General features: G+C 52.9%; 2 protein-coding genes across 5 annotated transcripts in view; both read left to right on the forward strand.

The window, feature by feature from the left end:
- Positions 1–19,993, forward strand: part of Espl1 (extra spindle pole bodies like 1, separase) — a 23,651-nt gene extending 3,658 nt beyond the window's left edge. For 3 of the 4 annotated variants that reach the window (XM_005397164.2, XM_005397165.1, XM_005397166.2), the window contains exons 6-31: positions 963–1,099; positions 2,410–2,603; positions 4,185–4,424; positions 4,644–4,788; positions 4,888–5,026; positions 5,195–5,334; positions 6,546–6,680; positions 8,065–8,184; positions 9,521–9,692; positions 10,055–10,183; positions 10,319–10,475; positions 11,182–11,291; positions 12,492–13,480; positions 13,954–14,320; positions 14,489–14,650; positions 15,388–15,601; positions 15,695–15,885; positions 16,387–16,514; positions 16,643–16,765; positions 17,904–18,059; positions 18,127–18,297; positions 18,389–18,493; positions 18,676–18,791; positions 18,966–19,049; positions 19,187–19,351; positions 19,630–19,993. In XM_005397164.2, the coding sequence (XP_005397221.1) occupies positions 963–1,099; positions 2,410–2,603; positions 4,185–4,424; positions 4,644–4,788; positions 4,888–5,026; positions 5,195–5,334; positions 6,546–6,680; positions 8,065–8,184; positions 9,521–9,692; positions 10,055–10,183; positions 10,319–10,475; positions 11,182–11,291; positions 12,492–13,480; positions 13,954–14,320; positions 14,489–14,650; positions 15,388–15,601; positions 15,695–15,885; positions 16,387–16,514; positions 16,643–16,765; positions 17,904–18,059; positions 18,127–18,297; positions 18,389–18,493; positions 18,676–18,791; positions 18,966–19,049; positions 19,187–19,351; positions 19,630–19,831 (4,991 nt within the window). In that variant the 3' untranslated portion in view covers positions 19,832–19,993. The remainder of the gene's footprint in view (positions 1–962; positions 1,100–2,409; positions 2,604–4,184; positions 4,425–4,643; positions 4,789–4,887; positions 5,027–5,194; positions 5,335–6,545; positions 6,681–8,064; positions 8,185–9,520; positions 9,693–10,054; positions 10,184–10,318; positions 10,476–11,181; positions 11,292–12,491; positions 13,481–13,953; positions 14,321–14,488; positions 14,651–15,387; positions 15,602–15,694; positions 15,886–16,386; positions 16,515–16,642; positions 16,766–17,903; positions 18,060–18,126; positions 18,298–18,388; positions 18,494–18,675; positions 18,792–18,965; positions 19,050–19,186; positions 19,352–19,629) is intronic. The other variant, XM_005397167.2, reaches the window with a different exon arrangement.
- Positions 19,994–22,044: 2,051 nt separating this feature from the next.
- The window catches only part of Pfdn5 (prefoldin subunit 5), a 3,957-nt gene continuing 3,688 nt past the window's right edge, over positions 22,045–22,313 (forward strand). Inside the window, exon 1 of the mRNA XM_005397168.2 lies at positions 22,045–22,172. Within this exon, the coding sequence (XP_005397225.1) occupies positions 22,101–22,172 (72 nt within the window). The 5' untranslated portion in view covers positions 22,045–22,100. The remainder of the gene's footprint in view (positions 22,173–22,313) is intronic.

Genomic DNA, 22,313 nt, shown 5'->3' on the forward strand with positions numbered 1-22,313 from the left:
TGGCCCTAGCCATCTCTCTTAATAGCCAAAAAGCTGCATGAACAAATTCATGGAATTTATTCATCCAACAAAACTGTTCCAAGCACTATTCTGAGTACTTGGATGTCAGTGAACAAAATAAAAATCCTGCTGAGCATGGTGATGCGTGCTTTAATCCCAGCACTCTGGGTGGTTGGGGCAGTAGAATCAAAAGTTCCAGCCCAGCATGGACAACTTAGTGACTTAGACCCTGTCTAGCTCAAAAAGTAAAAGAAAGGGTCAGGGATGCAGCTCAGTGGAAAGGCTCTGGATACAGTGCCCAGTACCACAAAAAAATCCTTGGGCTCGTGGAGCTGCATTTTAGTTTTGGGGAAAAGATGACAATTCAATTGAATTATCAATATATTCGATAAATGTAGTGGGAGGGGAAAAAAGCAGAGCAAGATTAGAAAAGGACTGAGGGGTCTAGGCTGAGTGAGGAGCAAGTTGTCATCCTAAAGTGAGTGATCAGGATAGGTGACATGAGCAAAGACTGGGAGCATGTAAAGGAGTCAGCCGCACAGCTACCTGGGAAAGAACGTTCCCGGCAGAGGAAGCGGTCAGTGCGGAGGTAGGGGAGGGTCTGATATTCGAGGAATAGCAAGGAAACCATTGCAGCTTCCGGCGAGTGAGGGAGAGAGAAGGCAAGAGACAGGCCAGAGCACGTCCCTGAAAATGCAGACTTTGGAGCATGATGAAGACACACTGGGCTGTGGGAGAGATGGGCCCGGTGTGGAAATTAGAACCTCCCATTGGGAAGGAGGGCTGAGGCCGGCCTGGAGCAGGAAAGGGAGAGCTCCTCCCTCATTTCCTGGTGACAGAGGTCCTCTGGCTGATTTGCAAGCTGCTGAGCTGACCCCAGGTTGAGCCTCTCTGCTGCCTTTCCTGTAGGACAGGGCAGCAGGAGCCATTCCTCTGGTCAGCTGGCCTTTCTCTCCCTGCAGCCTCGTACACCAGTAACCTGGCCTACAGCTTCTACAGTCACAAGCTCTATGCCGAGGCCTGTGCCATCTCCGAGCCACTCTGCCAGCACCTGGGCTCGGCGAAGCCAGGCACTTACCCTGAGGTGCCTCCGGAGAAAGTAAGAGGGCATTGGGAGGGAGGGGGGAGCTGGCGCGGTGGAAGGGGGAGTAGTGTGAAAGGGCTGGCAGGACCCTACTTTGAGTAGGGGATTAGGAGCTGCGTGTTGGCCCCAGTATGCAGGGTAGGGTAGGATTTCCTGAATCTCACCTGGGCTGTTCCTTCATCTCTTCTTTCTCTTTCTTTAGATTGATTCATTGTTTTATACTTAGCCTTACCCTAGGCCAGTGGTTTGCAACCTAGCTGCACATTAAGAGTCACCTGAGTAAATCACTGAAAAGTTCTAATTCCTCATCCAAGTTAATTGCATCAGAATCTCCAGCCTGGGAGCCCAGGCCGCTGGGTGCAGTGGTGCATTTCTGCAATCCCAGCACTGAGGGAAGCTAAGGCAGGAGGATCACAAGTTTGAATTCTGAGATCCCATACAGAAATTTTATTTTATTTTTATTATTTATTTATTTTTTTGTTTGTTTTTTGAGACAAGATCTCCCTTTGCAGTTCAAGCTGGCCTTGAACTCACTTTATAGCCCAGGCTGGCCTCGAACTCACAACAGTCCTTCTGCCTCAGTCTCCCGAATGCTGGGATTACAGGCGTATGCGCCACGCCTGGCTCCCATACAGAATTTTTTAAAAGGGGCTGGAGCTGTAGATCAGTAGTGGAGTGCCCCTGCGTTCGGGCCCCAGTACTAGAAATAAGCACTACCCTCAAAAGTGGTCCTTTGCACAGCCAGAGTGAGAACCAGAGTCCTGACAAGCTTCCCCGTGAAATGCTGGGTTGGCTGGATGGGCAAGTGAGTGGCTGAGGGGAGTGCTTCCAGGGTTATTTGTGAGTGAGTTGATGAGAATTTGAAGGACTGACGTGGAGGCGTGACCTCAAATTGGTGTTTGCATTGCACTGTGGTGAATGGAATGAAGGAACTAGACTGGTTAATTGAGCTGGGTGTGGTGGTGCACGCCTGTAATCCCAGCACTGGGGAGGCTGAGGCAGGAGGACTATTGTGAGTTCGAGGCCAGCCTGGGCTACAAAGTGAGCTCAAGGCCAGCCTGAACTGCATAGCAAGACCCTAACTCAAAAACAAAAAAAAGAGGAGAAGCCTGTCTTCAAGGGTGTGGATGACAACTATCAGGCCAGTAGATGGGAACCTCAGAGGCTGGGTGACGGGGTGTTTAGTTCTCAGATGTCTCCTGCCAGGCTGGCGGTGAGGGTGGGGCAGGGGGCCACCTGTCAACCTCCACCAGGTTCCATGTGCGCGTGCTGTGGACACTCGCTGGCTCCTCCCTCCAGCCTGTCTGTCCCCTGTCTCTGGTCAGTTGCACAGGTACTTCCGGCTGCATGTAGAGAGCTTGAAGAAACTGGGTAAACAGGCGCAGGGCTGTGAGATGGTGACCTTGTGGCTGGCGGCCCTGCAGCCCTGCAGCCCCGAACACATGGCTGAGCCAGTCACTTTCTGGGTTCGGGTCAAGATGGATGCGACCAGGGCTGGAGACAAAGAGCTACAGCTAAAGTGAGTCGGTGGGGAGGAGGACAACCGTACTATCCAATGGAGTGGGTGGATTTTTATATTCATGGTCATATTCCTCAGTCCTATGTCTGAAAAGGTGGTGATTCCTTCATTCATCAGTTACTTATTGAGTGCCTACTGTGTGCCAACCACTGTGCTAGGTACTAGGGCTAGAGCAGTGACAGGCAGTGTTCTTGGATTTTTTTGGGTTTTGTGTTTTTGAGACAGAGTCTCACTGTGTAGGCCAGGCTGGCCTCGAACTTATGGCAGTCATCCTGCCTCAGCCTCCCAAGTGGTGGCATACAGGTGTGTACCCCATGCCCAGCATGTTTTTTTTTGTTTTTTTTTTTTTGTACTGAGAATTGAACTCACAACCTTGAGCTTGCTGGGCAGGCACTGTGCCGCTGAACTAAACCCCTGGCCCATCCCAGCATGTTTTTATGGAGTTTATACTCTCCTTGGGGAGATGGAGAACAATTATATTTCCTTCTTTTTCAATATTAGTATATTGTGCTTTTCAAAATTAGTATATTAGTATATTGTGATATTTCCATCAGGGGCCGGGGATATAGTTCAGCAGCACAAGCACCTGCCTGGCAAGCTCAAAGTCCTCAGTTCGATTCCCGGTACCACAAAACCCAGTACTCCCATCTCAAGATACTGGTACCTGTACATACTGTGTGTGAGTCATTTTTACTTTCCCTTTGCTTCCTTCTCCTCTGCCCCCATCTTCAGGTCCTCTGAGCACATTTCACATGTGCTTCATGAAGACAAGGGCATTTGAAGAGGGAGCAACTTTGTATGGGTTACTTAGGGAGGCCAGTTTGTTTGTTTGGTTGGTTTTGGAGTTTTTGGTGGTACTGGGGACTGGGAAAAAAACATGGGGGCACATCTCTGGAGCCTTTGCACTCTGAGAGGCTGAGGCAGGAAGATCACAAGTTTGGGCCCAGCCTGTTCAACTTAATGAAATAAAATAAAAATAAAATAAAGAAGTATTTAGCTCAGTGCAGAAGCTCTAGGTTCAATCTCTAATACCATACACACACACACACACACACACACACACACACACACACACACACACAATTAGAGAGGAGAATTCCTCACAGAATAGTAAACATAAAAGCTCCAAGGTGGGAAGGTGCTGGGAGGTTGCTGTGAAAGCCAGCAGGTCGGAAGCATGAGGGCCCAGGCTTGGGAATGGAGGCTGCGGCTGGCAAGGTGGGCGGGGCCCAGGCCACACGGAGCCTTAGCCGCTGCGGTAGGGGTTTGGTGTGATTCCCGAGGGCAGCCCATTTCAGTGTATTTAACAGAAGAGTGACCGGGCATGGTGGCGCACACCTATGATGCCAGCACTCAGGAGGCTGAGGCAGGAGGATCCTTGCAAGTTTGAGACCAGCCTGGGCTACAAAGTGAGCTCAAGGTCAGCCTGAACTACATAGCAAGACCCTGTCTCAAAAAAAAAAGAATGAACAGAAGAGTGGCGCAGTCTGATTGAGACTCTGGTGAACTCTAGGCCAGGGCTGGGGCTCCCCGGCCTGGGGACAGAGGCTGTACCCGAGTGCTGAGCCTGCTCTCTCTCAGGACTCTGCGAGATAGCCTGAGTGACTGGGACCCAGAGACCCTGGTCCTCGTGCTGAGGGAGGAGCTGCAAGCCTACAAGGCAGTGCGGGCTGACACGGGGCAGGAACGCTTCAACGTCATCTGTGACCTGCTGGAGCTGAGCCCTGAGGAGACACCAGCCGGGGCCTGGGCGCGAGCCACCCACCTGGTGGAACTGGCTCAGGTGCTCTGCTACCATGACTTCGCCCAGCAGACGGACTGGTGAGTGGGGAGCTGGGGAGGACACTCTTGCTCCTTGCTCGGTGTCCTCCTACTCTTTTCGGGGTCAGCTTCCCTCTCCATGTTGCTGAGTGCCCTCTTCAACTTGTGGCCAGGGGAGCTCAGTCACTGCTACCCGCTGTCTTCTTGCAGCAGGCCCTTCCCAGGGCTCAACAGCTGGTACCCGAAATGGGCCCAGCTATGTGCACCTTCTCTCCACAGCTCTGCCCTGGATGCTATCCAGGAGGCCCTGCAGCTTCTGGAGGCTGTGAAGCCAGAGGCCCAGGCCAAGGATCGGCTTCTGGACGATAAAGCACAGGCACTGTTGTGGTTCTACATCTGCACCTTGGAGGCCAAAATACGGGAGGTGAGTCTGGCTGAATAGAATTGGGTGTAGCAATAATTTTCCACGGGATCCCTGTAAGCTGGTATGAACCCTGTTTTTTACCTTGCTTCACCCGTGCAGGGTATTGAGCGGGATCGGAGAGCCCAGGTTCCTAGTAACCTGGAGGAATTTGAAGTCAATGATCTCAACTATGAAGATAAACTCCAGGAAGATCGCTTCCTGTACAGTAACATCGCCTTCAACCTGGCTGCGGATGCAGGTGAGGGCGGTAACCAGCCTGACTTGGGTGTCTCCTCTGTGCTTGCTAAGAGCAGAGCGGAGACCCCTGGTGTGGGAGAGGCTGCGGGGAGCAGAGAACATTATGGAGAAACCAAGTTCTCTCCAGATGGCCCATGAAGACAGACCGCTCATTTCTTCTGGCCTACAGCTCAGTCCAAACCCCTGGACCAAGCCCTTGCTCTGTGGAAGGAGGTCCTTACAGAGGGGCAGGCTCCAGCTGTGCGGTGTCTCCAGCAGACAGCAGCCTCGCTGCAGATCCTCGTGGCCCTCTATCAGCTGGTGGCCAAGGTAACATGGGCAGGTGTTGATGGAGGTCCCTGCAAATGGCGCTCTGTCCCTTTCATGAGCCTCTGAGCCTGCTGAGAAGGCCTGTAACCCACTGATTCAGAGCTGGGCTTCTTCACCAGGCTCTCCAACTTTAAATCTAGGCTTTATCATTTATTAGTAAATGGGCTCAGGCCAGTAGTTTAACCATCTAAGCCTAAGTTTCCTTTTTTTTTTTTGTCTTTTTTGAGACAGGGTTTTACTATGCAGTTCAGGTTGGCCTTGAACGCACTTTGTAGCCCAGGCTGGCCTCAAACTTGCGGTGATGCTCCTGCCTCAGTCTCCTGAGTGCTGGGATTATAGGTGTGTGCCATCATGCTCAGCTCCTTATCTTTATTTTTTTTGTTGTTGTTGTTGGTTTGTTTTTTTGGTTTTTCTCCGGTACCAGGAACCGAACTCACGACCTTGCGCCTGCCAGGCAGGCGCTTTGCCGCTGAGCTAAATCCCCAGCCCCACAGCTCCTTATCTTTAAAAGAGGGGCAGTAGTAGTACTACCTCGGGCATTGTTACTCAGTTCAATAATGCATGGAAGATGTTTTGTATAAACAGAAGACTCACACATTAGCTAGAATTATTAATAACTAGATATAACTAGATAATAGCTAATAACTAGATCAGATCTAAATACTCAGAGAAATAAACAATTTTACATACAATTTCAGGGGGCTTTATAGACTCAGCGGAGCTGTTCCTTGGATCTCACAGTAAGAAATTTAAAACAGAAAGCAAAAAACACTGCACATAAAGGAGCTTCGGGTCTGTGGTCTGTAGGCCATAGTCCAGTGCAAGGAGGCTGGGAAGCTACCTCAGCCCTAGATTTGAATCTTGGCTCTACCAGATTCCTGTTATGTAAACTTAGACGAGCAGCGTCACCTATGTGAGTTCTTATTTCCTGTGCAATAAACTTGGGATTAGCGTTGCTCGGAAGAGTGGTGAGTTGTTGCCTGTAACCTCGTGGTGCGGTGCCAGGTACACGGCAGACATAGTAAGTCCCGGCTGTTGTTAGTGGTCGGCATCCAGGCTTTTAAACAAAAGGCCAGGTGCTTTGCAGGCTGCCTGTGCAGGTGATGGTGTCTGTGTGTAGCTAGACACACAGGGGGCAAAGCGCTGGGGGCAAAGGGCAGAAATGGGGGCTTGCACAGGAAAGAGTCAACTTGCTGCTTCTGGCCGGCCAGCCTCTGCAGGCCCTGGAGGCCCTCCTGCTCCTGCGGATCGTCTCTGAGAGATTGGTGGACCATGCGAAAGCAGCCAGCTCCTCTTGCCAGCTCGCCCAGATCCTCCTGAGCCTCGGCTGCCCCAGCTATGCCCAGGTGAGTGGCAGCAAGCAGCACCCAGAGCTACAGGTCGCACGTGGCTTAGAGGCCCACCTTTCCCCCGACAAGACAGGAAACAGAAGGGCCAGCTTCTCTGCCTTCTACCCCTATACTGGCTGGGGAGCTGGATGTTATAGTGGTGGCAGGCGGCTGTGGGGACAGGGCGCTTCTTTCTCCTTAGTGTAAAAACTGATTATTCATAGATCTTACAGTTCTGCTCCAGGAATCTACTGTCCATGCTGCATTTCCCAGCTGTTTCCATGTAGCTGTCACAATGTCTCCTAGTTGGTCTCCTTGCTTTTCTTCATTTTTGTTTGTTTTCTTTGTGGTATAGGGGATCAAACCCAGAGCCTCACACATGCTAGACAAGTGCTCTACCGCTGACTTACAGCACCAGTCCTTTTTCTTTTTTCTTTTTCTTTTTTTTTTTTTTTTTTGAGACAGGCTCTCGCTATGCATTTCAGGCTGGGCTTGAACTCACTATGTAGCCCAAGTTGGCGCTGAACTAACTCACAGTGATCCTCCTGCCTCAGCCTCCCGAGTGCTGGGATTATAGATGTGAGCCACCACACCCAGCTCCAGTTTCTCCCTTTCTGATTTCATCTTCTAACTACCACTTGGAGGCACAGGTCTGCTCTTACCTCTTTCCCATGTAAAAGGTTTCCATTGTTCTCTCCTCCCTTACCTTAAGCATACTGTCCACACGCAACTTTTCTGCCCCTTGCTGCCATGTACTTTATGCAAGTTCATACCTATTACTTCCTGTCCCCTGTATGTGCCTTTCTGTCTTTGGATGTCTTCGTCCCTCCCCTGGACGTGCACCTCTCCCTGCTTCCCCTTTTCTCATCCCGCAAACCTCTCTGCTCTTTTCAAGGCCTTGGCTCGGTTGCCACCTCCTTCATGAAGCACTTTTTACACCTGCCTCTTCAAGGCCACACCAACTACTTTCCAGGTGCCCCTGCCCTAGGACAGCACCCCACACACTGTTCCCTGGTTGAGTTCATGTGCCTGTGTCCTCCTCGGGCCTGGGCACCTGGTGGACAGCAGCTTGTCTGCTCTTTATGTCAGCTTTGTCTTTCTAGATGGTAGTTAATGGAAAGTGTGGAATGAACATTGTCGTGAGTGAGTAGTAGCTTTTATGTAGATTTTTGTCTTGTTTTAGTACCGGGAATTGAACTCAGGACCTTAGGCTTGCCAGGCAGGCGCTTATGCTGCTGAGCTACATTCCCCAGCCCTGTGTAGATTCTAACACTAGAAATAATTTAATATTTACTTGGTCATGTTCAGGATTTAACTTGCAGTTGCTTGACTCCACTTTAATGTGAAGAATCTGGCTTCTGCCCTCAAGTGCTCATCCCCTCTCTGCTGATTGCTTCCTTAGTTCTACCTGGAAGAGGCCGAATTGACCCTGACGCATCTCGATGAGACCACGGACACGCACCTGCTCCTTTCCCTGACCTGTCAGCTACTTCGAAGTCAGCTCTGCTGGGCGCAGCAGAAGGTATTTCCCATTTCTTTCTTTCTTTACTTTCCTCTGTTCCTTTCTTTCCTTCTCTCTCTCTCTCTTTCTCTTTCTTTTCCAAATGCTGAGAATCAAACCAAGGCATCATACATGCTAGACACACACTCTACCACTGAGTTATTTCCCCAGCCTCATTTTTTCACTTTCTAATCCTCAACCGTTCTGTGTGTCAGGAAGATGTTCAGATTTTCAGGGTATTTGTCTGGTCTCTGAGCTGTCCTTGGAGCTAGGCAGGATTGTTTCTGACCCTGTGAAGTGGTAGAAATTTCCTGGCTTTGCCCCAAGTAATCACCCTCTAGTAGAGATATTATTCTTTTCATTTTATTCCAGTTTCCACAGGGGTGATGGAGACCAGAAATCAGGAAGACAGTGATCCTGGGAAGATGCTAGAGTCCTAGACTAGAAAATTAGGAGGATCCAAAAGACCTGAGTGTTCTCCCAAATTAGCTCTGTGTGTGTGTGGAGGGGGGTGGTGGTACTCAGGATTGAACCCAGGGCCTTTGCCCTGACCTACATTCTCTGCCATTTTTTATTTTGATACAGGATCTTGCTAAATCACCAAGCTGCCTAGGCTGATTTGAATTTTTAGTCCTCCTGCCTCAGCATCCTAGAGTGCTGGGATTATAGGTGTGTGCCACCATGCTCTGCTTAGTTGTATGTTTTGGTCAAACCTTTTTTTTTTTTTTGTCTTTCTGAGACAGGGTCTTCCTATGCAGTTCAGGCTGGTCTTGAGCTCACTTTGTAGCCCAGGCTAACCTCAAACTCATGGCAGTCCTCCACCTCCTGAGCACTGAGATTACAGGCACGCACCACCATGCCTCGCTGGCCAAATCTTTTTATCTGTTTTTTGAGACAGGGTCTCACTAAATAGCCCAGGCTGGCCTCAAACTTGTGATTCTCCTGCGTGTTGGGATTATAGGCAGGCCAGATCTTATACCCGCTCAGGCTCCAATTTTTCTCTCAGAGTTTTCTTGTTTTTAAAAGTCGGGTTGAGGCCCAGGGTAATAGGTCAGTGGCACAGCACCTGTCTGGCAAGTGCAAGGTTGTGAGTTTGATTCCTGGTACCAAAAAATAAATAAATAAATAAATAAAAATAAAAGTAGGGTTGAGGCTGAACATGGTGGCACACACCTGTAATCCCAGCACGTGGGAGGCTGAGGCAGGAGGAGTGCCATGAGTTCGAGGCCAGCCTGGGCTACATAGTCCAGGCTGAACTGCAAAAAAAAAGCAAGGTTGGGCCCCACAACTTCCGGTGCATATCAGGCTCTGAAATGCATTATCTGACTGCTCTCCGCTGGCCCTTTGTGTCTCTCAGGTGACTGAGGGTGTCTCTCTGTTGCTGACTGTCCTTCGGGACCCTGCACTCCAGAAGTCATCCAAGGCTTGGTACTTGCTTCGAGTCCAGGCCTTGCAGCTGCTGTCCATCTACCTTAGCCTCTCATCAAACAGCCTCTCAGATGCCCTGCGCGAGCAGCTTTGGGCCCAAGGTGAAAGAGTGGGACCCGTGGTCTTCGTTGGAGGATGGGTGTGGTTTGCCTGCTGTGAGCTCTTCCCACCTCATCCCCTTTGCTGTGTGTGGAGTGGCATAGCCAGGAGCTACACAGAGGAGGCCTGGGGTAGCAAACAGGTCTCACCCACCACCTCTGACTGACCATTAACTGCTTGGAAGACCAGACTGAAAAGAGTTCTGAGAGCCCATGGGGTCTCAGAGGAGAGTTCTCTGCCCGACTTGCTCTGTCTGCCCTGGGTCCAAAAGGAAGAGCCCCAGCAGACTTGACCCTCACTGTCGTAGGAGCTGCTGGTGGGCCTGGCCGCATCACCTGCCCTCCTCTCTCCTTGCTCCCCACAGGCTGGCAGACACCTGAGACAGCACTCGTAGACTCCCACAAGCTCCTCCGAAGCATCATCCTCCTACTGATGGGCGGTGATGTTCTCTCCCTCCAGAAAGCAGCTGTGGAGACACCGTTCCTGGACTGTGGTGCGTGAGGAGGACAGCGGGGCCCCGCCAGGGAGGGGTGGGATAGATGATGATGGCGGGCTGGCACTTTTGTCTCCAGCGGCCCAGACTGTGTGCAGTTAAGTGATGAGGTCTTGTCTTTCTTCCTTGCTACAGGTGAAAATCTGGTACAAAAATGGCAGGTTCTTTCAGAGGTCCTGAGCTGCTCAGAGAAGCTGGTCTGCTGCCTGGGCCGCCTAGGGAGTGTGAGTGAAGCCAAGGCCTTTTGCTTGGAGGCCCTGAAACTTACCACGAAGCTGCAGCTGCCATGCCAGTGAGTGCAGAGCCCGAGCGGTCCCTATTCTGACCCTGAGAGCCACACGCTCTAGATCGTAGATGCCCAGACCATCCTAGAAAGGAACATTATGTTTAGGGGGTTGGTGGGAGGCCTCCCGTGGAATGCTGAGTTAATCAAGGTTAGAGGTTTTTATTTTCTGTGGACTTTTTGAGTGTCTCTCAGAATGCTGGTAGGACCGCATATCTTGAAAGATCTAGTGCTGCATTTCCCTAAGTTTATTTGCTGACAGAATCTTTTGAGAAAAGCAGTTAGAAAATCCTGTCTACAGATGCAGGGTGAGTTGGGATGAGAGAGAATTATAGAGGGTTTTCCCCAGGGAGCCTGTAAGTCAGCTTGAGGGAATGAGAAAGGCCTTTTGGAGGGGCTGGGGATTTATCTCAGCGGCAAAGCACCTGCCTGGCAAGCACAAGGTCGTGAGTTCGGTTCCCGGTAACAGAGAAAAACAAAACAAAAAAAAAAAGAAAGGCCTTTTGGAGACAAGACGTGATGACCACATGCGGAAGTGGCCAGTAAGGGGGCGGGGATGTAGCTCATCAGCACAAGCACCTGTCTGGCAGGCTTGAGGTCATGAGTTCGATTCCTGGTACCAAAAAAAAAGAAAAGAAAAAGAAAGTGGCCAGGAGAGAGACTGCAGGGAAACTGAGTATCCCCCTGATGGCCTCTCAACTCCTCTCCCAAAAAGGTGTGCCCTGTTCCTGGTGCTGAAAGGCGAGCTGGAGCTGGCCCGCAGTGACATGGACCTCTGTCAGTCGGACCTGCAGCAGGTTCTGTTCCTGCTCGAGTCCTGTACAGGTAAGCAGCGGTGGGGGTGACACACACATCTGCCAGGCAGTGCCCTTTGGCTTTAAGACTGTCGGTGTCCCCACCTCTAGATGGCCCGCCCCGTGCCAACCCTCCCTGGTTCTCGCCTTCAACATTGCCCAATTCAGGGGCTGGGGATTAACTCAGCGGCAAAGCGCCTGCCTGGCAAGCACAAGGTCGTGAGTTCGGTTCCCGGTACCGGAGAAAAACCAAAAAAAAAAAAAAACATTGCCCAATTCATTTGGGCTTTTTAAATTTATTTATTTATTTATTGGGCTTTTTAAATTTAAATTCGGGGGGCTGGGGATATAGCTCAGCGGCATAAGTGCTTGTCTGGCAAGCTTGAGGTCATGAGTTCGATTCCTGGTACCAAAAAAATAAATAAATAAATTTAAATTTGGTTCAATAAAATTTAAAATTCAGGTCCCAGTCCCACTTGCCACATTTCACATGCTGAGCGGCACATGTGGCCAGCACTGCTGCGTAGGATAGGACAAGTGTAGTGTCCCAGGGTGGTGTAAGCTAAGACTAAGACATTGTATTATGGCACATTTTTTCTTATCAACCTTTTTTTTTTTTTCTTTTTCTGTACTAGGGTCCAAACCCAGGGACTCTCTACCACTGAGCTATATGCCCAGCCTTTTATTCTAATTTCTTTTATGTTGAGACAGGTTCTCAGTACTCCGTTCATATGCAACTCAAACTTGCTATCCTCCTGCCTTAGCCTCCCTCAGTGCTAGAATTACAGGCGTTCACCACCACGCCCAGCTTCACCCATTTTCACCTCTAATACTTTATTTGCCCCACATAAAACTCTATACAGTTAGGTAGGTGCATAGATTTTTGTTTTTTACAGAAAAATGGAGAAATTCAATGCTTTGGGCCAGTCAGGGGCAGAAGGCAGGATTATGATGGGCCTCCTGGTAACATCAACCTAGTCTTCTAGCCATGGTCCTCTGAGCTGCGGGTGTGGGGCTTTTTGTGCTGTTATCCCTTGCTGGATGGAAGGAAAACATTAGAAAATTTCTCTAAAAGCTAATAAGCTACACTGGTATGATTGAATTTTATACAGTAATACATGTGAATAATTTGTAGATAAATAACACAGATATGAGGGAGTTGGACCTTAAGGGAGCTCAGGAAGTATTTAATACCAAGGGTTTTGTAATTCTTACTCTGCTGTCTCCCTAGAGTTTGCGGGGGTGGCCCAGCACCCAGACGCTGTGAAGAAGGTCCACCTACAGAAGGGGAAGCAGCCGGCCCGGGCCCCCCGGCCCCCGCAGCTCCTGGAGGAGGAGTCTTTCCTAAAAGGTCCTGCTCTGGAGCTGGTGGCCACCGTGGCCAAGGAGCCCGGCCCCACTGCACCTTCGACAAACTCCTCCCCGGCTCTAAAAACCAAGCCCCAGCCCCGCCCTGGCTTCCTTTCTCACTCCGCCACCTGTGACTGCTCGCTCTGTGCCAGCCCTGTCCTCTCAGCGGTCTGTCTGCGCTGGGTGTTGGTCACAGCAGGCGTGAGGCTGGCCACAGGCCGTGAGGCCCAGGGTCTGGAGCTGCTGCAGGTTGTGCTAAAGGGTTGCCCTGCAGCGACCAAGCGCCTCACCCAAACTCTCCAGGCTTCCCTGAAGCACAAAGCCCCCGCCTCTCCTGTCCCGAGCCTTCTGGATGAGCTGCTGGCGCAGGCGTACACACAGCTGGCGCTGGCGGGCCTGAAGCAGCCTTCAAACAAGAGCCTGGGGAAGATCCTAGAGTCGGGGCTGAAGTTCACGGCCCCGCGGATCCACCAGCTGGAGCCCTGGCGAGTCAGCCTGCTCTTGATTCAGGCCCTCGCGAAGCTGGCTGGCCTCAGCTGCTGCACTGCCCAACTTTTTGCAAGCTCCTGGGGCTGGCAGCCACCACTGAGCAAAAGCCCGCCAGGCTCAGAGCCTTCTAAGCCGCAGAGCCAAAAACGTTGTGGCCGGGGGCACCAGCAGGCAGCCTCTGCTCCCCCGCCCCTCCATAATACCTCTCACAGAGGCCCAGAAGGGGGCGGACCACCTTGTACGCCTAAGCCCCCAGGCCGGGTCAGGCCAGCTGGCCCTCGAGTCCCCTTCACCGTGTTTGAAGAAGTCTGCCCTACGAAGAATAAGCCCGAGGTTCCCCGGGCCCCCAGAGTACAGCAGAGGGTCCAGACGCGCCTTAAGGTGAGGTGGGACTGGCCAGGTGGTGTTGGTCATGGGGGCGGAAGGCGGTGTTCTTTGAGCAATGTTCCTGTGGAAAGCTCCTCGGGCCGAGTGGAACCATGATCTGTTGGGAGGACCTCTCCATCTCCCTTAGCTCTGGATTCTTTCCTTCCTGTCCTTCCTCCTATCTTCTCTTCGTCCTTTCACCTTTCACACTGGAGCCACTCTTGGGATCCAGTATAGCTGGTGTTGCCAGGCGTAGTGGCGCACACCTGCAATCTCAGCACTCGGGAGGCTGAGGCAGGAGGAGCACTGGGAGTTCAAAGCTAGCCTGGACTACATGGTGAGACCCTGTCTCAAAAAATAAATAAAAGCCTGTGTAATGGGGAATTCCTGTCTTCCCTTAAGGTGGGATCCGTGAGTGCCTCTGCAGCGCCACCTGCTGTCAGCAGGAGATGTCTCTGAAAGCCCTTTGGCCTTCCCTCTGATCCCAGGTGAACTTCAGCGATGACAGTGACTTGGAAGACCCTGTCTCCACTGAGATATTACTTGTGGAGGAACCTAAGAGACACGGCACTGCTTCCCGGGGTCAGGGCCGGGGCCAGGGCCGGGCTAGGAAGAGCCCAGGCTTGAAGACAGGTGCAGCGGCTGCTCCAGGTAGCGCTGCTGTGAGTAGGAGCCGTAGAACCAAGAAGGCGGCATCAAGACCCTGTGAAGAGCAGGACCCCCAGACAGCCCACTGTGGCCAGGCCAGGCTGGGCCCCGAGATCATGAGGGCCATCCCCGAGGAGCTGACTGACAGCTGGATGGAAATGAGCTTCGAGACCCTCAGAGCCTCCGATGGAGAAGACTCGGCCTCAGGTATGGCGATGGGTGAGTGGGAGAAGGCGTGTGTTGGGGGGTCCCTGGTAACTGGTGCCAAGAGAGTCCAGGAGGAAAGCCGTTGCTGGCGTGCGGAGCTGGTGTGTAGAAGGGGACAGAGCAGACGGCGGGAGAGGGGACTCTGAGGAAGTCCCGTTCTCTGCCCAGGTGGGAAGGCGCCCGCTCCAGGTGCTGATCCCCCCATAGGAGAATGTGAGGTGTTGAGACGCGATTCCAGCAAGGAGGAGCTGCCCGTCCTGGTCCCAGGCAAGCAGAGCAGCAGGGACCTCGGTCCTTGGCTCCGGCCCCCCACCGTCTCCGCAGCTGTTGGTGAGTGTGCTGCTGCCATCCAGTCACTTGGGTCTTTCTCACCTATCTGTGGCTCTGGCTTTGAGACTCCACCTGGATCGAGTAGTCTGGAACATGGATCTCAGCACTCTGTGCAGTAACATAACCTCTCTGAGCTTCTGTTCCTTCACTGTTGAGTGGGGTTTGTAATGCCAACACTCAAAAGGCTGAGGCAGGAGGATTGCCATGAGCATCGTGAATTCAAAGCCAGCCTGAACTGCATAATGAGACCCTATCTCCAAAAAAAAGACCCTGCTTTAAAAAAAAAAAAAAAATCAGGTGTGGTGGTGCACGCCTGTAATCCCAGCAGGAGGATTGCTGTGAGTTTAAAGCCAGCTTGAACTACATAGCAAGACCCTGTCTCAAAAAAACAAAAACAAACAAATATATATGTGTATATACACAGGCATGGTGGTGTATGCCTGTAAAACCAGCTGAGGCTGGTAGGATCACTATGAATTTGAGTCCAGCCTAAGCTCCACAGTGAGACCCTGTCTCAAAAAAAAAATAATAATAGAAAACCCAAAAATTAAAAAAATTAAGGACTTGGGAGGCAGGAGTGAGGTGGTACCTGCTAATTGGGTGGCACTCTGCTCGGGATGCCCCCTTTCATAAAGGGTGGCAGCTTGTCCATGGGGAGGTGAGAGGGGCTCCTTGGAAGTTCCTGTCCGCTAGGAAACGGGAGACCAACCTTTATGAGTGTCTTCACTGTCCTTTAGGTTCCTCTACCCTGGATTCCGTGTGCGACTCCCTGAGCATTGCTTTCTGTGGGGTCAGTCACTGCCCTCCTAGTGGGCTCTACGCCCACCTCTGCCGCCTCTTGGCCTTGTGCCTGGGCCACCGGGATCCCTATGTCACTGCCTTCCTCGTTGCTGAGTCTGTCTCTATTACCTGTCGCCACCAGCTGCTCACCCACCTCCACAGACAGCTCAGGTGAGCGCTTGCCATCACTGGGGCTCTGCCGGCCGAGCTGTGGGGAGGCCCCCCTTCGGAGAAGGGACTCACCCCTGCTTGTGTTGCCTCCAGCAAGGCCCAGAAGCATCGAGGATCACTCAGACTGGCGGAGCAGCTGCAGCAGCTGAGCCTCCAGGAGCTGCCTGGCGATGTCCCTCTGGCCCGCATCCAGTGCCTCTTTTCCTTCAGGGCTTCAGGAGCTGGTGCCTTTCCCCAGCCTGAGAAGCAGCGTTTCCAGGAGCTCCTGGCTCTGCTCCCCAGCGGTACGGGGGCAGCTTCTGGCCAGCTCTTCTGTTGTCCATAGCAGCTTCTTGCTGAGTTCACTGGGGGGTGGAGTTGAGGCAGGGGTTGTTTGTGTAGATCTGTGCCCCTTGTGTCACGCTTTGCCTCTGTGAGCCATGTTTCTCTCACCAGACAGACATATGCTGAGTTAAGAAGTGTATGCTTACCCTCAAAGTTGAGTTACCAGCAAATTCAGTCTTTGTTCAGGTGTCTGCTGTCTTCCTACACACACACACACACGAGACCCACTGCCTGATGATCCCCTTGCCTCTCTGTGCGGGGCCCTTGTTAGCTGCCCTGAGGGACATGAGGAAGTAGGAGCTGCCTGTCCTCAGGGAGCCGAAAGCGCAGCAGAGGCTCCTTAACCCCGAGCTGGAGTTGTCCTGAGTGATGGATAGGGACTGCGTGCCAAAGGCAGGGCCGGGAATCCTCATAACAGTCACTGGGACTCGGAGTGACTCCGGGTGTGTCCTCTGTGTCAGAGGTGACTGTCTGCGTGTTGGCTGTGGCCACCCTCCAGCCTGGAACTGTGGGCAATACCCTCTTGTTGACGCGACTGGAAAAGGACAACCCCCCAGTCACTGTGCAGATCCCCACCGCCCAGGACAAGGTAGGGCTCCAGGACCAAGGGGCATGCTGGCCACAGTGGCCTTGGGTCAAGCTGCTCACATCCTGTGGCTGGGGCTAGAGATGGTGATCACTGGCTAAGCCAAGAGCTCACAGCCCCGTCACCCGCAGTTCCCCCTGAGTTCAGCGCTGAGAGAATTTGATGCCATTCAGAAGGAGCAGAAAGAGAACAGCAGCTGCACTGACAAGCGAGCCTGGTGGACAGGCCGGCTGGCCCTGGACCACAGGATGGAGGTATGTGCTGAGGGAGGAGGGTGCTCAGGCCTGCCCCAGGAGTGACCCGGGGGTGCTCAGGTCAGCACTTGGCTACTTTGAGTCCCTTCTGGAAATGTAGGCCTCAAAAAATACGACTTCACTTGGTAAAGATTGTTTTTGTACTGGGAATTGACTGGGACCTTGCACTTGCCAGGCGGATGCTGTGCCACTGAGCTACATCCCTGGTGGAAGATTTTAAATAATAAAAGCACCAGCCTTGAAAGAAGTTACGGCAGTGTTTAAAGATACACAGAAGAAGCCGGGCGTGGTGGCACACGCCTGTAATCCCAGCACTCGGAGGCTGAGGCAGGAGGATCGTTGCGAGTTTGAGACCAGCCTGGGCTACAAAGTGAGCTCAAGGCCAGCCTGAGCTGCATATCGAGACCTTGACTTAAAAAGACCAAAAAAAAAAAGATACACAGAGGAGTCGGTTGTGATGGCACATGCCTTTAATCCCAGCCTCTCAGGAGGCTAAGGCAAAAGGATTGGGAGTCTGAGGCTAACCTGGGCCACTTAGCAAGACCCTGTATCAACTTTTTGGTTTTTTTTGTTGTTGTTGTTGTTTTGAGACAGGGTCTTGATATGCAGTTCAGGCTGGCCTTCAACTCATTTTGTAGCCCAGGGTGACCCCAAACTGGCAACAGTCCTCCGGCCTCAGCCTCCTGAGTACTGGGATTACAGACATGTGCCACCACGCCCGGCCAGAGCTCAAATTTTTAAAAAAGATAAAATAAGCCCAAGTATTGTCTTCCTGGCTGTAGCTTTCATTGCTCACCTGTTCATATTTGTCACAGCAGATCAGTGTATAATAAATAGTCTTTACTCCCATAGTCGGACTGGGGATATAGCTCAGAGGCACAAGCACCTGCCTGAGAAGTGCAGCATCCTGAGTTCGATTCCTGGTACTCACAGAAAAAAAAATCCACTCAGTATGCCCAGAGTCTCAGGAAATGAGGACAGGTTCCAGCCTCTGGCTTATGTGGCTGGCAGGAAGATATGTAGGGCACGTGTACACGTTGGAAGCCACTTTGCTCATGTCCAGAATGTTGGTGCCTGTGGGGAAAGAAGCATGACTTCTGGCTTCCTGTCTGACCGAGGGCTCCATCCCCTCTCCCAGGACCTCATCACCTCCCTGGAGAAGCATGTGTTGGGCTGCTGGCGGGGGCTGCTGCTGCCCTCCAGTGAGGAGCCCGGCCCTGCGCAGGAGGCCTCCCGCCTGCAAGAGTTGCTGCAGGACTGCGGCTGGCAGTATCCCGACCCCACTGTGCTGAAAGTGAGTTCAGGCATCAGGGAAGGGGGAGCTGCTGGACACGGCACCTGCTAACCCCGTTCCCCTGTAGGTCTTGCTCAGTGGTGCCAGTACCCTCACAACCCAGGACATTCAGGCCCTGGCCTACGGGCTGTGCCCAGCCCAACCAGACCGAGCCCAAGAGCTCCTGACTGAGGCAGCCGAGCGTCTACAGGGGCAGACAGCACCAAGCAATAAGCACCTTGTCTTGGTGCTGGACAGGGTAAGGAGGTAGTGGGTAGTTGGCACCAGCTCACCGCAGGCCTCTTTGGGCCCTGGCTGGGGACAGTGACCTTGGAATGCCCTTGGCTCAGGATCTGCAGAAGCTGCCGTGGGAAAGCATACCCTGCCTGCGAGCACTGCCCGTCACCCGTCTGCCCTCCTTCCACTTCCTGCTCAGCTATTCCGTCATCAAAGAGGTGGGATGCACAGCGTCTGGTCCGGGAGCATTGGTCACTGGCAGGGGCCTGGAGAGGCAGTTAGAGAGACCTGGGGGACAGCAGCTGCCCCCAGGAGCGTCAGATGCAGAAGGAGGCTCGGAGGCTGCCGAAGGTTGGCCCTGCAGCAAGACCAGGTCCTAACCACCAGTGTCTCCCCTCAGGCTGGGGCCTCATCGGTGCTGAGGCAGGGGGTGGATCCTCGGAGCGCCTTCTATGTCCTGAACCCTCACAATAACCTGTCAAGCACAGAGGAGCAATTTCGAGCCAAGTTTAGCAGGTCAGAGGGGCGAGGGCACAGAGGCGGGGCGGGGGGGGGGAGATAGTGACATCGTGCCAGGGCGCAGCGCCTTTATCCCAGAACCAGTGCCTTCGTCTGCTGTCCCCTCCGCCCTCTCTGCCACATGACCCCTGCTGTGCAGGTCCTGTTCCTACTCCCGCCTTTTCTCTGCAGTGAAGCTGGCTGGAGAGGGGTGGTCGGGGAGGTGCCGAGGCCGGAACAGGTGCAGGCGGCCCTGACAGAGCATGACTTGTATATGTGAGTGTACAGGGCGGGCTGAGGAGGGGGCAGCCCTGAGGATGGTCACTATGGGTTGCTCTGGCACCTTCAAGCTGCTGGCCTTGCAGGCCGAGGTTCTGCTAGGTCAGTGCTTATCTCATTTCCCTCTGCCTTAGCTACGCTGGGCACGGGGCTGGCGCCCGCTTCCTCGACGGACAGGCAGTGCTGCGGCTGAGCTGCCGGGCGGTGGCCCTGTTGTTTGGCTGCAGCAGCGCGGCCCTGGCTGTGCACGGAGACCTGGAGGGGGCTGGCATCGTGCTCAAGTACATCATGGCCGGCTGGTGAGGCTCAGGGGCGAGACCTGTCCTAGTGCATTAAACGCCCGCGCCTACCTCGGCTCTTTCCCACCTCGGAGCCCCGACTCGTTGCTTGCCTTCCTGCCACCCCGGTTCCCTGAGGATGCCTGGCCCGGTAACCCGGGACCCCCTTCCATTCTCCTCCAACCACGGGCCATGGGAGCGCCTTGTTGGCTCAGCCTCCTTTCTCATCCACCGCTGCCTCCACTCATGTCTTCCAGGTCGGCCCTTCCAGGGCCCTCACTTGGCATTTGTTTTTCCAGCCCCCTGTTTCTGGGAAATCTCTGGGACGTGACTGACCGAGACATTGACCGCTACACAGATGCTCTCCTGCAGGGCTGGCTCCGAGCGGGCCCAGGGGCCCCTCTGCTCCGCCACGTCAGCCAGGCCCGCCAGGCTCCCCGACTCAAGTCTCTTATCGGAGCCGCACCTGTCGCCTACGGCTTGCCCGTCTTCCTTCGGTGAGGCTTGGCGCTGTCTCCTTGCTGGCAGAGGCTATGTGACTGCTCTACCTCCAACCTTAGATTCTACCCTCAGGATAGATATTTTAAAGTCATTTTCCCTCGAGTTTTATATGAAATATTTCCTTCCCATTTAATCTTAATATAATAAAGATATATCACTTATGCCCTGTGTGTGGTGTATTTGAGAATATCTGAAGACAAAAAAACACCTGTGCGCGCACGCGCGCACACACACACACACACACACTGTCTGCTACTGTAAGCAGGTGGGAACAGCTTGCAGGATTCAAGTTTGAGAACTGTGGGAAGAAAGAGAAAGCCATAGGATAAAGCTGAACCAGGGAGCCGGGCGTGGTGGCGTACACCTGTAATCCCAGCACTCGGGAAGCTGAGGCAGCAGGACTGCACATTTGAACCCAGTCTGGGCATTTTAGTGACTTAGCAAAACCCTGTCAAAATGTTTCAAAGGGCTGATGACGTAGCTCAGGATAAAGGCCTAGGTTCAAGCATCAGGAAAAAACAAGTGGAAACAGGTCCCAGAAAGGGCAGCGGTAGGTGTTAGGAGTATCTTTTTTTTTAAATTAGATTTTATTGGTACATTTTAGATATACATAATGATCACATCTATCATAGGGAATTTGTACCCCTACATGATATAACTCGTTTTTTCCCCATTCCCCTCCCTTCAAGCCCTCCTCCCCTCCCCATTTACAAAAGCTTTGTTTCCATGTTATCCCTCTGTTCTCAGTTTTTTAACTTTTCCCTTCGTTCCTCCCCCCCACTCCCTTGTGCCCCTCCCCGTTTGAACATTCTCTTCCTTCTTCACAGTGCCCATGGCGGAGGGCATCTTCACGCCTCCGTTGCTCAGCCTCTCCAAAGGCTGTTTCGGGCAGCCGCGCTCTCCCCGCTGTAGCTGCTGGCTCCTCAGTGCCGGTCCCTGGGCCGCATGTTCTGTGGGTTCTGTTATCAGTGTGTGTCTCCAGGGAAACGTTGGGATGCACGCCCCTCCCGCTCCCCACAGCCGGCACAAGGGCCTAGCACGTCGTGTGCCGAGCTGGGTGGCCCACAGTAGTGGCTCCTTCACTTTCCACCTCATCTTACCCTCCCTTCCGCATGTTTCCGTGCTTCCCACGGCTCGAAGAACTTCACAGGCCCGACCGGCCTGTCACTAGGCCTAGGACAGCATAAAAGATAGGTAAAAAGGAAACACGGAAATCCTAACTAAGAAATCATGCTTTGGAGAAGACTGCAACTTCTGGAACCCAGTCAAAGTCACCCCGCGGTGATCCATATGTGCCTTCCCTCGGTTAAATGTAGGCTCCTTCCCTTCCAGATCTATCCTCGCACTCAAAATTCCTCTGAGCACTGCAAGTCCATAAACTGGCTTAACCGAGAAAGAGCAGGAACCTGATCCTAAGATATAGACTTGAGAGAACCCCAAGAATGTTTAACCCATTTTAAAAAGCAAGCCCCACCTGGGGCCATCATGTAGACCAGACTGAGGATTTGGCCATCTTCTTTGGGGTTTCCACTCCTTCAAGAGCAGCAGGGATGTTTCCCGGAAATAATGCATCTCCCCCCCCCTCTCTATTTCTCTCTCTCAGACCCACAGTATTTCTTTGAGTGTGGGACTTCCACTTTCTGCCTAAGAAACCCTTCTTGAGCCTCTTACTGATGCATCCTGGAAATTCTTTTCTCTGCAACAAATCGGCGAACCTGCAATCCTATTCTACCGGTGGGGCGGGCGTTAGCTTCCTACTCTCAGCTTTGGGAACCTCCCCAGACCCGTCTGGTGACAGTACCACCCGGCTGGAGCAGCACACGGTGCTTTACAATATTGTACTTGAGTCGGGTGTACGGGCACACACCTGAGATCTCAGCACTATGGAGGCTGAGGTAGGAGGATCGCTGCGAGTTCAAGCCCACACTGGGTTACATAGTAAGTTCAAGGCCAGCCTGAATTACAGAGCAAGACCCTGTCTCAAAAAAACTAAAGAAAGTGTGGTTGAGTTCTGAGGATTTAACGGTTTTTAATTCCTGTGCGCGGAAGTAATGTTTGCTACATAGTTACCACCCGGGGTTTAGGATACTTTGTGATTCGCGGTTATCTACTGCCATCTACGTTCCACCCCCGCCCCACCCACCAAGGCCCAGGTCATAGAGACGTGTGGCGCAGCGCGACCGCCCGGCGCAGCCATAGAGATGCGCAGAGGACGGCTAGAACGTAACTCGCTGAGCGGACTTCCTCCGCAGCGGCACTCGTTACCGACATGGCGCAGTCGATTAACATCACCGAGCTGAATCTGCCACAACTAGAAATGCTCAAGAACCAGCTGGACCAGGTGGGGACGGGCGCCAGAGGCAACTTTCTCGCCCCTCAGCCACCCCTCCCCCGCGCTAACCCCTTCGCCCCCTGGCGCCCCGGCTGGGGAGCTTTCCTTTGCCCGGCGAGCCCCTGCTGGCCCCAGCCCCTGCCATGGCTC

This window comes from Chinchilla lanigera, unplaced genomic scaffold (genome assembly GCF_000276665.1).
Source record: "Chinchilla lanigera isolate Chin_1 unplaced genomic scaffold, ChiLan1.0 scaffold00057, whole genome shotgun sequence".
In the NCBI taxonomy this organism is placed as follows: domain Eukaryota; kingdom Metazoa; phylum Chordata; class Mammalia; order Rodentia; family Chinchillidae; genus Chinchilla; species Chinchilla lanigera.